This window comes from Coregonus clupeaformis, chromosome 36 (assembly GCF_020615455.1).
Source record: "Coregonus clupeaformis isolate EN_2021a chromosome 36, ASM2061545v1, whole genome shotgun sequence".
Taxonomy (NCBI): Eukaryota; Metazoa; Chordata; class Actinopteri; order Salmoniformes; family Salmonidae; genus Coregonus; species Coregonus clupeaformis.
Window position 1 is genome coordinate 20,111,689 of NC_059227.1, and position 13,270 is coordinate 20,124,958.

At 44.8% G+C, this 13,270-nt stretch overlaps 1 protein-coding gene across 1 annotated transcript in view; it reads right to left on the reverse strand.

Moving 5' to 3' along the window:
* The window catches only part of galnt14 (UDP-N-acetyl-alpha-D-galactosamine:polypeptide N-acetylgalactosaminyltransferase 14 (GalNAc-T14)), a 121,549-nt gene that overhangs the window by 25,671 nt on the left and 82,608 nt on the right, over positions 1–13,270 (reverse strand). The window contains exons 4-6 of the mRNA XM_041865043.2: positions 9,710–9,777; positions 9,397–9,462; positions 2,826–2,947 (exon numbers count right to left, since the gene is read on the reverse strand). Coding sequence (XP_041720977.1) covers positions 2,826–2,947; positions 9,397–9,462; positions 9,710–9,777 — 256 coding nt within the window. The remainder of the gene's footprint in view (positions 1–2,825; positions 2,948–9,396; positions 9,463–9,709; positions 9,778–13,270) is intronic.

Genomic DNA, 13,270 nt, shown 5'->3' on the forward strand with positions numbered 1-13,270 from the left:
TTCAGTTAATGCTGATACATCAGTAGCCTAGTAGTCCTGAAGTCAAGGGAATAACCAGGGAAAATGTCCACCTTTAGGACATGTGATACATCTGGTGAGATGTGCTGATTCATTACTGTTAGGGTCACTTGAAAGACGTGATAGTGGCTTGGGGTCATTGTCTTGTTTTTCCTCCTTCCAGCTAAAGGAAGGTACATCGATCAGTGTCTGATCAGATCACACAGAGTGACGAGGAGGTTAACAGGCGCTGTGTGTGAAAGTCATGTCTCCAAATAGTCTTCACACACACACCCGTGCATGCCATGCACACACCAGTCAGAACTCACAGACACACACACTAAGTCTCAGTCAAAGCCCATGACAGAGTCATCTTTAGGAGCTGACAACACACACACACACACACACACAGTGACAGGCAGCATCCTGGGCAGTATCCTGGGCAGTCTGACCACATTATCTGACATTTGATTTGCCTCCTCGCCTTCAGCATCCCGTTCAGCTCATTTCTCACACACGCTCATCTGCTCTTCTTCAGACATTTACTTTCTCTCATCCCTCTATTCCCCTCCTCTCCCTCTTTTATTTTCTCTCTCACTCTCTGCCATGGTGTTTAGTCAAGGTGATTTGCCTTGACCAGCACCCATGCTTCACAAGACTGCTTGGGTAGACTACTGAGTTTTCAATCCCTTTATGCGGCTCTGAGAGGAATGTCCCTTTACAGCGGCGTGGTGTGTCATGAATATTATACATGCGTCTTTGTGCCTGCATTTACATAAATCAATAAGTAATACATTTAGAAATAGATATGTATATATGTGGACAGTGATGGATGACTCCCTCAGAACAAAATCAATTCTGTTTATTTTTATATATTGATTGTTTGTAGACAAGAGCTTCCTGTATTAGCACATATATTACAAAACATGATGTTATGCCTCGCAGGGCCAAATCCAAAATAATGTTGGCACGTTGTTGAGAACTGAACGCCAGACATCGGCAACCGCACCAGGGAATTAAGATGAAGACAGCACTTTGAAATCAGACATGCATTAAGGTTAGTATATAATTGAATATAACATGTAAGCCCCCCAGCATTAGCTAGTTACTATAGCTTCATAGACCACTATCAGTGTTTAGAGAGCAGCATGTCCACATAAGAGCTTTGAGAGAGAGGGGGGGGGAGAAACCGTGTCAACCCTCTGTCTTAGCCTGGGGGAGAGGAAGAGTGCTGTTGGTGTAAATTGAGGGAGTGCAGCACTTATTCCAGATTAGGGGCAATCAGAGGAACAGCAGAAGGTAAACTGCCATTTTCTCCCCAGTCATGCCGCACTAAGAGATCTGAGAGCTGCTGGAGTGGTGGTGGTGGTCCCTGAGACAGTTCACAATGCTACAGTCACACACAACCTAGGAGGGAGTTTTTCATTCATTCCTGGAGATATAGACATATGTCAAAAAGAGAGAGTATGTGTAGGAGTCTGAGATTAGGGTGGGGGGTTCTTTTGATTAAAGTTCACAAAAAAAATGACAGTTAAGTCTCCTGATAGAAATATGTTGAAAGAAGAAATACGCATCGGAGTTCATTTGAGGGGCAGGTTAGCATTTTTCATCATGAATCTTGTTATGGAGGCAGTTCTGCAGAGTGGTCACTAACTGGCACAGTCACAAAGTAACCCTAATGCCTAACTGAATTTTTACAATATAGCCAATTTTGACTTTGCAGATGGCCTATCTAAGGGGAAATTGCTTAGTTCTGCCTCCATGACAAGACTCATGACAATAAACATCAACCTGCATTTTAGGGTGGCACTTATTTTCTCTGAAGTTGGGGTGGATTTTCTTTCTATTCTGCGAGATCTATCAGAAGGTGTAGAGTAGATGTTGGAGGTGTGTGCCACTGCCTGTACTGTACAGTACTGATACCGTAGATGTAGGAGGTGTCAGTGCCTGTACTGATACCGTAGATGTAGGTGGTGTCAGTGCCTGTACTGATACTGTAGATGTAGGAGGTGTCAGTGCCTGTACTGATACTGTAGATGTAGGAGGTGTCAGTGCCTGTACTGATACTGTAGATGTAGGAGGTGTCAGTGCCAGTACTGATACCGTAGATGTAGGAGGTGTCAGTGCCTGTACTGATACTGTAGATGTAGGAGGTGTCAGTGCCTGTACTGATACTGTAGATGTAGGAGGTGTCAGTGCCAGTACTGATACCGTAGATGTAGGAGGTGTCAGTGCCTGTACTGATACCGTAGGTGTAGGAGGTGTCAGTGCCTGTACTGATACCGTAGATGTAGGAGGTGTCAGTGCCAGTACTGATACCGTAGATGTAGGGGGTGTCAGTGCCTGTACTGATACCGTAGATGTAGGAGGTGTCAGTGCCTGTACTGATACCGTAGATGTAGGAGGTGTCAGTGCCTGTACTGATACCGTAGATGTAGGAGGTGTCAGTGCCTGTACTGATACCGTAGATGTAGGAGGTGTCAGTGCCTGTACTGATACCGTAGATGTAGGAGGTGTCAGTGCCTGTACTGATACCGTAGATGTAGGAGGTGTCAGTGCCTGTACTGATACCGTAGATGTAGGAGGTGTCAGTGCCTGTACTGATACCGTAGATGTAGGAGGTGTCAGTGGCAGTACTGATACCGTAGATGTAGGAGGTGTCAGTGCCTGTACTGATACCGTAGATGTAGGAGGTGTCAGTGCCTGTACTGATACCGTAGATGTAGGAGGTGTCAGTGGCAGTACTGATACCGTAGATGTAGGAGGTGTCAGTGCCTGTACTGATACCGTAGATGTAGGAGGTGTCAGTGCCTGTACTGATACCGTACCTCCTTGATCCTCTGGAGCAGTGGGGGCAGCCAGTCCTTGTTGACCTCACAGTGACTGTCCAGAAAGGTCAGGACCCTGGCCTTCGCTGCATCCGCCCCACGCACCCTGGAGCGAATCAGACCTGGAGAAAGAGAGAGATCAGAGACAGAGGGGTCAAAGGTCATTCTCATCTCTAACTACTGCTGTGTGTGTGTGTGTGTGTGTGTCTGTATGTATCTAAACCCAACCACTGTGTCTAAACCCAAACACCATTAAATATTATCTGATCTCTAGATGATGTTGTTGAAATATACTCAGAAATATTCTGAAAAAATCAATGACTTCACAAGTCCCTTTATTGTCCACCTCATGCGTGGAGACAAGGAAGGTCTTAAAAAGGCCATTTGCGTCTGTTTATGGGGCAACAACGCAATTACGGCCCTTAGACATTATGGTATAAATGGGGACATCACACTGTTAAGAGGTCTCAATGATCGAAGGACATTCTTTCCGGCTAAAGAGCAAAATCAATAGTCCCTGACATAGGACGGAACGTCATTGTATGAAATTGTAGGACGCTGTAAGTTTCACACTGTGCCGCAAGTCCAGCCAATTAAAAATCCCATTTCATCCTCAATAATGCTTTATTTTCTGGATGGGTGAGCTCACCCTCCCCCCTCAACAGTTTTTAGGTGAAGGTTGACTGTGTAGCTGCCAGAGAGAGAGAGAGAGAGAGAGAGAGAGAGAGAGAGAGAGAGAGAGAGAGAGAGAGAGAGAGAGAGAGAGAGAGAGAGAGAGAGAGAGAGAGAGAGAGAGAGAGAGAGAGAGAGAGAGAGAGAGAGAATTTACTACCAAAGCCTGACAGAGGCGACATGGCATGACAGCTTCTGCTGTTTGTAGCATTAAAAAGACAATCAAGTCGAAATGCCTTAAACCATTTACAATTTAGCTTTGTGAGTCGAGGCCCTGGGGACTGTTAACTACACCCGGGCCCCTATACACACACAAGTTCATCAACACTGTAGTGGAACACTGAGGCTGGGTAATGAAACCTCCAGCTCCTGGAATTAACAGAGGACAGCCTAACGATACCATTTGTTACAATCTAATTGTGGTTGTAATGATTTTTACACTTGATTAGGTATTGTCAGAGTGTAATTTCTTATTTTTGTAGATGGAATCTTGGAATTTGTTGTCTTAAGATTAGAAGTCTCTGCTTTTCATTAGCAGAGCAGGAATCTAATTACACACAATGCCTCATACACCTGTCTCACCACTACGACATACACAAGAACAGCTATTTCAAGGCTATCGATTTCAAATCTTCATCCCATTCCATTAAAATGTGCTCAATCGTTAATAGTCAGATCTGACTGCTGAGTGCATAAGACTGACTGGCATGTTTATAACTGGCCTGTAAAAGCCTATCAGTCCCAGACCTGTGATTGCAGCGCTCTTAAAATCCTCACGTGTAAAACGGTCCGGAGGACTATCCGTCATTACAGTCATTACAACGGCCAACCTGCTGAGCAATCACAGCATGACAGAGGCCCCGTCCAAATGGGTTACATTAAACTGTAACACTGTTGTATATAAAAACCAGAACTCCCTCCACATCTCGCCCCCCTCAGCATCTCATCCTCCTCGTCCGCACCCTTCTCACCCTTCCATCCATCCCCACACCCCCTCCACCCTCCTCACCAATCCAGCTGTGGTTACTCCTCACTTACGTCAGCAACCACAGCTAGTGAAATCACTGCAACCCTAAACAAAGAGTTGCAGTCAGTTTTGGATTGGATGGCTAGTAATAAACTAGTCCTGAACATATCTAAAACTAAAAGCATTGAATTTAGTACAAATCATTCCCTAAGTTCTAGACCTCAGCTGAATCTGGTAATGCATGTGGCTGTCAGATCTAATCTTGACTATTGCCCGGTGATATGATCAAGTGTTGCAAAGAAGGACCTAGAAAAGCTGCAGCTGGCCCACAAAAACAATAACGAGGCTATATACAAGGAGTACCAATACCCAGTGGTAAAAACACTTTAAAGTACTAAATAAGTCGTTTTGGGGGGTATCTGTACTTTACTATTCATATTTTTAAACTTTTACTTAACTTTACTACATTCCTAAAGAAAATAATGTACTTTTTATTCCATACATTTTCCCTGACACCCAAAAGTACTTGTTACATTTTGAATGCTTAGCAGGACAGGAAAATTGTCAAATTCACGCACTTCACACACCTAAATTAGGACCCAGTTGCACAGGGCGGGGTTCAGACCCAGGGCCTCAAGCTTAATGATGAGCTTGGAGGGTACTATGGTGTTGAATGCTGAGCTATAGTCAATGAACAGCATTCTTACATAGTTAATCCTCTTGTCCAGATGGGATAGGGCAGTGTGCAGTGCGATGGCGATTGCATCATCTGTGGATCTATTGGGGCGGTAAGCAAATTGAAATGGGTCTAGGGTGTCAGGTAAGGTAGAGGTGATATGATCCTTAACTAGCCTCTCAAAGCACTTCATGATGACAGAAGTGAGTGCTACGGGGCGATAGTCATTTAGTTCAGTTACCTTTGCTTAATTGGGTACAGGAACAATGGTGGACACCTTGAAGAAAGTGGGGACAGCAGACTGGGATAGGGAGAGATTGAATATGTCCGTAAACACTCCAGCCAGCTGGTCTGTGCATGCTCTGAGGACACGGCCAGGGATGCTGTCTGGGCCGGCAGCCTCGCGTGGGTTAAGACGCTTAAATGTCTTACTCACATCGGCCATAGAGAAGGAGAGCCCCAGTCCTTGGTAGCGTGCCATGTCGGTCGCACTGTGTTATCCTCAAAGCAGGAGAAGAAGGTGTTTAGCTTATCCAGAAGCAAGACGTCGGTGTCTGCGACGTGGCTAGTTTTCCCTTTGTAGTCCGTGATTATCTGTAGACCCTGCCACATAGGTCTCGTGTCTGAGCCGTTGAATTGCAACTCCACTTTGTCCCTTACGGAGGGAATAACTACGCTGTTTGTATTCTGCCATATTCCCAGTCACCTTGCCATAGTTAAATGAGGTGGTTCGCACTTTCAGTTTTACGCGAATGCTGCCATCTATCCACGGTTTCTGGTTTGGGTAGGTTGTAATAGTCACAGTGGATACAACATCTCCTATACACTTCCTGATGAACTCAGTCACCGTATCCGTGTATTTGTCGATGTTATTCTCAGAGGCTACCCAGAACATATCCCAGTCAGCGTGAGGAAAACAATCTTGAAGCATGGATTCCGATTGGTCAGACCAGCATTGAATAGTCCTTAGCACGGGTACTTCCTGTTTGAGTTTCTGCCTATAGGAAGTGAGGAGCAAAATGGTGTCGTGATCAGATTTGCCGAAGGTGTCACGACTTCCTCCGAAGCTGCCTCCTTGACCGCTTTGTTTTCTCCAGTGCGCCGTTATACTGCACTGTAGTGTTTTACGCATTGCTGTGTACTGCTGTATTTGCCGAATAAACCATTTATTCTGTGATTTACCCTCCTGCACCTGACTCCGTCCAAATCACCCGCTACAGAAGGGAGGGCGGGGGAGGGCCTTGTAGGCATTTCAAAAAGCTGAGTAGCAGTGGTCCAATGTTTTCTCAGTGCGAGTGCTACAGTCAATGTGTTCGTAGAATTTTGGTAGCGTTTTCCTCAAATTTGCTTTGTTAAAATCCCCATCTACAATAAATGCGGCCTCAGGATATATGGTTTCCAGTTTGCATAAAGTCCAGTGTAGTTCTTTGAGGGCCGCCGTGGTATCGGCTTGAGGGGGAATATACACGGCTGTGACTAGAACCGAAGAGAATTCTCTTGGGAGGTAATACGGTCGGCATTTGATTGTGAGGTATTCTAGGTCGGGTGAACAAAAGGACTTGAGTTTCTGTATGTTATCACGATCACACCATGAGTAGTTAATCATAAAACATACACCTAGGGAATATACATAAAAGTACAAGAAAATGTTTGGCAATGAACAATGAGCTACAACAGTCTATTGCACTAGCCTACAATGAAATACTTCAAGATACTGAAGGCTTCAACAATTATCAAAACTGCACCCTATCTTCTTGTACTATACAGTAAGTGAGGTGGATGCTGTAAAATAGTATCCATATTCCTTGGTGTTATTAGGTGAAACTGGCTGCTTTTGGAGGTTTTTGGAGGTAAGATTGTCAGCCTGTGAGGTGAAATGGGGTTCATCTCCATTACCTCTCTGCTGAACCCTCTGATCAGAGGAACTTCAAACGGCTGTGAGAGCTGGGGCTAGTGCACCTCTATCCACGCACAGCAATCTGCATCTCGTTACTGTCTGAGTTCACATCTCAGCATTTCAACCATACAGTGGGGGAAAAAAGTATTTAGTCAGCCACCAATTGTGCAAGTTCTCCCACTTAAAAAGATGAGAGAGGCCTGTAATTTTCATCATAGGTACACGTCAACTATGACAGACAAATTGAGAATTTTTTTCTCCAGAAAATCACATTGTAGGATTTTTAATGAATTTATTTGCAAATTATGGTGGAAAATAAGTATTTGGTCACCTACAAACAAGCAAGATTTCTGGCTCTCACAGACCTGTAACTTCTTCTTTAAGAGGCTCCTCTGTCCTCCACTCGTTACCTGTATTAATGGCACCTGTTTGAACTTGTTATCAGTATAAAATACACCTGTCCACAACCTCAAACAGTCACACTCCAAACTCCACTATGGCCAAGACCAAAGAACTGTCAAAGGACACCAGAAACAAAATTGTAGACCTGCACCAGGCTGGGAAGACTGAATCTGCAATAGGTAAGCAGCTTGGTTTGAAGAAATCAACTGTGGGAGCAATTGTTAGGAAATGGAAGACATACAAGACCACTGATAATCTCCCTCGATCTGGGGCTCCACGCAAGATCTCACCCCGTGGGGTCAAAATGATCACAAGAACGGTAAGCAAAAATCCCAGAACCACACGGGGGACCTAGTGAATGACCTGCAGAGAGCTGGGACCAAAGTAACAAAGCCTACCATCAGTAACACACTACGCCGCCAGGGACTCAAATCCTGCAGTGCCAGACGTGTCCCCCTGCTTAAGCCAGTACATGTCCAGGCCCGTCTGAAGTTTGCTAGAGTGCATTTGGATGATCCAGAAGAGGATTGGGAGAATGTCATATGGTCAGATGAAACCAAAATATAACTTTTTGGTAAAAACTCAACTCGTCGTGTTTGGAGGACAAAGAATGCTGAGTTGCATCCAAAGAACATCATACCTACTGTGAAGCATGGGGGTGGAAACATCATGCTTTGGGGCTGTTTTTCTGCAAAGGGACCAGGACGACTGATCCGTGTAAAGGAAATCATTAATGGGGCCATGTATCGTGAGATTTTGAGTGAAAACCTCCTTCCATCAGCAAGGGCATTGAAGATGAAACGTGGCTGGGTCTTTCAGCATGACAATGATCCCAAACACACCACCCGGGCAACGAAGGAGTGGCTTCGTAAGAAGCATTTCAAGGTCCTGGAGTGGCCTAGCCAGTCTCCAGATCTCAACCCCATAGAAAATCTTTGGAGGGAGTTGAAAGTCCGTGTTGCCCAGCGACAGCCCCAAAACATCACTGCTCTAGAGGAGATCTGCATGGAGGAATGGGCCAAAATACCAGCAACAGTGTGTGAAAACCTTGTGAAGACATACAGAAAACATTTGACCTGTGTCATTGCCAACAAAGGGTATATAACAAAGTATTGAGAAACTTTTGTTATTGACCAAATACTTATTTTCCACCATAATTTGCAAATAAATTCATTAAAAATCCTACAATGTGATTTTCTGGATTTTTTTTTCTAATTTTGTCTGTCATAGTTGACGTGTACCTATGATGAAAATTACAGGCCTCTCTCATCTTTTTAAGTGGGAGAACTTGCACAATTGGTGGCTGACTAAATACTTTTTTCCCCCACTGTATATTTCACTTCAGACTGTATAACGTGCTGAAGCACAGACAGATAGCGTAGAGGGGTTTTAACTAGCAATCAGCACACGCTGCTTTTTAGTTTTCCATTTATTTTTGTATAAACTGTAGTCTATTACAACAGTGCTGTATGGCATCATAGAAAAGTCCTCTGTGGAGTTGTGAAACAGGAAGCATCAACATAATAACCATGATAAATAAGTTTCCTGAAAACCATGACTCATAGATGTATGTATTTGTGCTCAGACTGTATTCCAGTCAACCTTTTGATGTCTTGCTATAATCAAATCAATTTATTTATACAGACAATTCCCACGTTGTCTAGATGGGATCACGGTTTGTCTGACACAAAAAGATCCAACCCTCTCAAGTCAACACATGCCTGAATCTGCTCTCTTGTCTCGCTTTTCCCTGTGGTCTAACCTGAAATCATCTACTGCAGGATACTAGTGGGGAAACATCCTCCTCACAATATCACATGGATGATGCTCTAACGTTGCTCTAAGGTGTGTGTTCAAGTTGAGGACACAATTGTATACTGCACGGATAAAATACTCTCTACACACACACATACAGGAAGGCACGCACAAACACACACACACACATTAACTAGGTTACCTTCTCTCCTGTCATTCCGAAGACACTTTACTTTGGGCAACTTGGTGAGTAGAAGGCAGTCGTTTGCTGAAAGGGAACATTTCATGCAGGGTGAGATGCAATGTTCTCAAAACCGTCACCCACACAGTGCATGGAATTGGAATTGAATTGTAAAAAACACATTGACAGAGACAGGGGAAATCTTTTCAATCACTGATCCTTTTTTTCCCGGAAGCTGAGCCAGAATGAGAGAGCTCATCACATCCATCTCCAATCCATTTCCTCCTGGAATCAGCTCTATCTCTGCTCACAGCTGCTCTTCTATTCTACTCACCATCTTCACTGTAGTCATCTACCAGGATGATCTCATGAATCAGGTGGACTGGCGTCCGGTTCAGCACACTGCAAAAGAAAAGGAGAGTAGCGGTAGTGTTAGAAACTATTATATTTCTTCTAGACGACAATCTTTATAGAAGAGCAACAAATGTAATCTACTTTTTCCTCCGTGTCATGTGAAATGCTTTATTGGAAAAATGGAGAATGACATTATCGTTATTAGAATGTATTATGGCTTAAATAAAACAACAATATTTCATTAGCTCTGAAGATTACTTATTTTTTCTCATAACTAAACATTTGGATGGTTTTCTATTACAAGGGTATGAGAAATTACAGGAACACTCGTTTTGGCTTCAGCTCTTTTTCCACACAAAACCATCCTCTGACACTAGAATCTCTCACTATAAGAACCACACATAAATCTCCCTCTAAGATTCTCTCCGCTCCTGGGGCACATGGCTGAACAGCAGGTGATGAGGCGAGGAGAGGTGGAGAGAGTGGTACACCACCTCCCTCAGATTACTTCACCTTTAATCCCAGTCTGAATCAAGGCACATCTACCCCTCTCCTCCTCCCTAACAGGCCCTCACATTCGCTCTCTCTCTATCTTCCCCATCTCTGATTCACACCACACCCCCCCACCCATCTAAAGCTAAACCTCTTTCCTCTATCTCTCCTTTCAGCCTGGTCAAGTTCCTGGAGAGATTACACACACCAGTGGAGAGCAGAACATGTCTACCCAGACAGCCAATCAGAATAATCATCCCATCCCACTATTGGTCAGGTGTGCTTCGATGATAGGTGGTGAAAGTATGGCAGGGGACGACACAGGCTCGGGTGGATTTGCAGCGTCTCTCCCTCTCTCCCTCTCTCCCTCTCTCCCTCCCTCCCTCCCTCCCCTGTCTGGGTGAGTAATTGAAGCGCTGTCAGGCTCGTAGGTCTGTTCTTCCATTGTCGCTGTGCATGCTGGACCCATTCATCACTCCATTCCCCCCTCCTCGTCCTCCTCCTCTATCCCACTCCATCCACCCTCCACTGCCCCTGGATCCTCATGCCTTTATTAAGGCCCCTGACAGAAATCCGTTCCTGGTGGCAACAGGTAAAGCTTTACAGTAAGACAGAGAGTCCTGATTCAGCCACTAAGTGCAGCCTAATCAGGGGATGTGGAGGACTATTGCCCTGTGGGTTAAATCTAGAACAGCAGCATTACTAATGATTGGTGTAGACTTTCTTCTAGACTGTATTTACCCCTCTTTTTATTATAATCAGTCTGTTTCATATGAAGATATTTAAGTGAAAGTTGTCTTGAAACCATGTGAAGTACGTTGCCCAACACTGATGTAGAATTTGGCATTCACTATGAAACACTGACGGTTGCAATAACATCAAACCCACTGAGAAAACAGACAAAGTGTGTCCTTGAAAGTTTGTGAATGTAGATAGTACTGTACTTGAAATACTGTATAAAATATATTATTGATTGCCAGATGACTGCGAAATGAAATATTGACAGACTTCTATTTCTAAAGATTTTTTAAACAGCCCAAAACTGACAAATATTGTGCAATTAACAATTTCTAATAGCATACAAACGAGATGAATTGGCGTCATTCCAAAACAAGGTTGAGTAATCGTTCCTTTCAGAATTAAGGGTACACAAACAATGTGGAATTACTACCCACAATCAAAAGGCCTGGGTTAGCAGAGCAGCGGAAATGTGTTTAATGTACATTGCGCTCTTAGAATGTCATTATATTGATTCCTGCAGTGTTTATGGGGCGGCTCTGCACTTTGAGCACAGGGACTTTGAAGCCCACACTCACCACCCAAACACAGGAGAGATGCCCTTTGACTGCCTAATGCACTTCTGTTTCTCCTGATGCATTCCAAAATGCTTTTCATTTAGGGGTAAAAAACGATGAGTAGGAGGAATACATTACGACCAAACACAGCATCAATGAGATCCATTGTGGCACATGCAGGAATAGGTGACATTTGAAAAATAGCCTAATCTACACTATTTTCTCATTTATGTGATTTGTTTAGTGCTGACCGTCATGAGTGTGTACTGAAGGTGTGAGACATTTACACAAGTTATGATCACCTACTTCTCCTCTAGTACTGTTCGGAACTGAGAGTGCCCCGCTCTCCAAACATGACTAGAATATAGCATCCCAGTGCAATATGTGGCCAGTGACTTTCCTCTGTTCTTTAGTTTTCTCTACCTGCTGGGGCTATGAAAACACAGACCCTTCCTTCCTATTCCTCTTTCATATTGTTCCCCTTATTTCTTCTCCTCTACTTTCCCCTCTCCTCCTCTGTATTCATTCCCTCTACCTCTCCTCCAGTAACCTACCCTGTTCTCACATCCATATCATTATCCTCCCCTTCCCCTCTCCTCATCTCCTCTCCTGAACTATCGCTCCCAGCTCTGTCTGGGAGAGCAAGCTCTTAGGAGGGTTTCCAGCCTATTCCCCCTCCATCTCAGAGAGTTCTGAGGGCTGGACTGTGGTAATAGCCTGTCAGCACTAACACAAATCAAAGAGAGAGGCCCATGGCCTGCTTTTAAACCCGCTCTGTATCAATGTTTGGTTCTGGTGCAAGCTGAGGTCAGAGAGAGAGGGAGAGAGAGGGGGGGGAGGCTGAGGAGCCCTTGGTGGGCTGTGTGTCAGGGGGTATAACTGGGTCTAACCAGCCCATGAACCCCAGCCAGCCTCAGTTCACAGGAAGGTGCCAGAACACACAGACAACCTGATTAATGCACAGAAACCTCAGGAGATTAGGGTTGTTGTTGTTTTTCCTATTAGCTACATCACCGGCGGCGACGGCGTGTGGCGGAGGGCTGAGTGAGGCTGAGTCTGTGTAATTACAGGCAGGCAGAATGAAGGCCGCCATGATGACACAAACATGCTGGCAGCCATGAAACACCGTGCTAATATAAACCCCACCTGCTGAGGCCCCTGAGGGCCACGGGGAGGGTATTGGTACTGTACCACCTCAGGAGGTATTTAACAGCGGTGATATGTGACTCAGAGTGCTACAGTACACTACCCTGGACAAAGATGTACTGTAATGAGGAAGGCACACGGGTAGAGAGAGAGACTTTGTCTTTTGTAGATGAATTCATTATCAGGAAAGCAAACTTCCATTGATGTTCTTCCATTGCTATTGTTAGGGACGGAGCATGGAGCTAGACACCATTATTTCCTGAGTCTACAGTGTGGCTACAGGCACAATTACACACTTTATTGCAGGAGAAGCGAGTAATTGTGAAAAAGTTGCAAACAGACAAGTCGTCCAAAAACCACAGGGACGGGCGGGCTGATACCTACTGGGAGGGATTGTCATAAACGGGATAGTTTTTCCCCCGGTGGAGTGGTGGTCAGGACTCAGGAGTCCTCTCTGTGTGATCATTAAGAGACAGCCCAGGTCTCTGCTGACTACTCAGCTGTAATGAGCTGAACCGGCTCCAGGAGACGTTGGCAGGGGAAGGGAGGCCTGCGTTGTGCTAAGGAACGCTGCCGAGGCAAGCTGCTGACACCCAGGGACAGGTGAG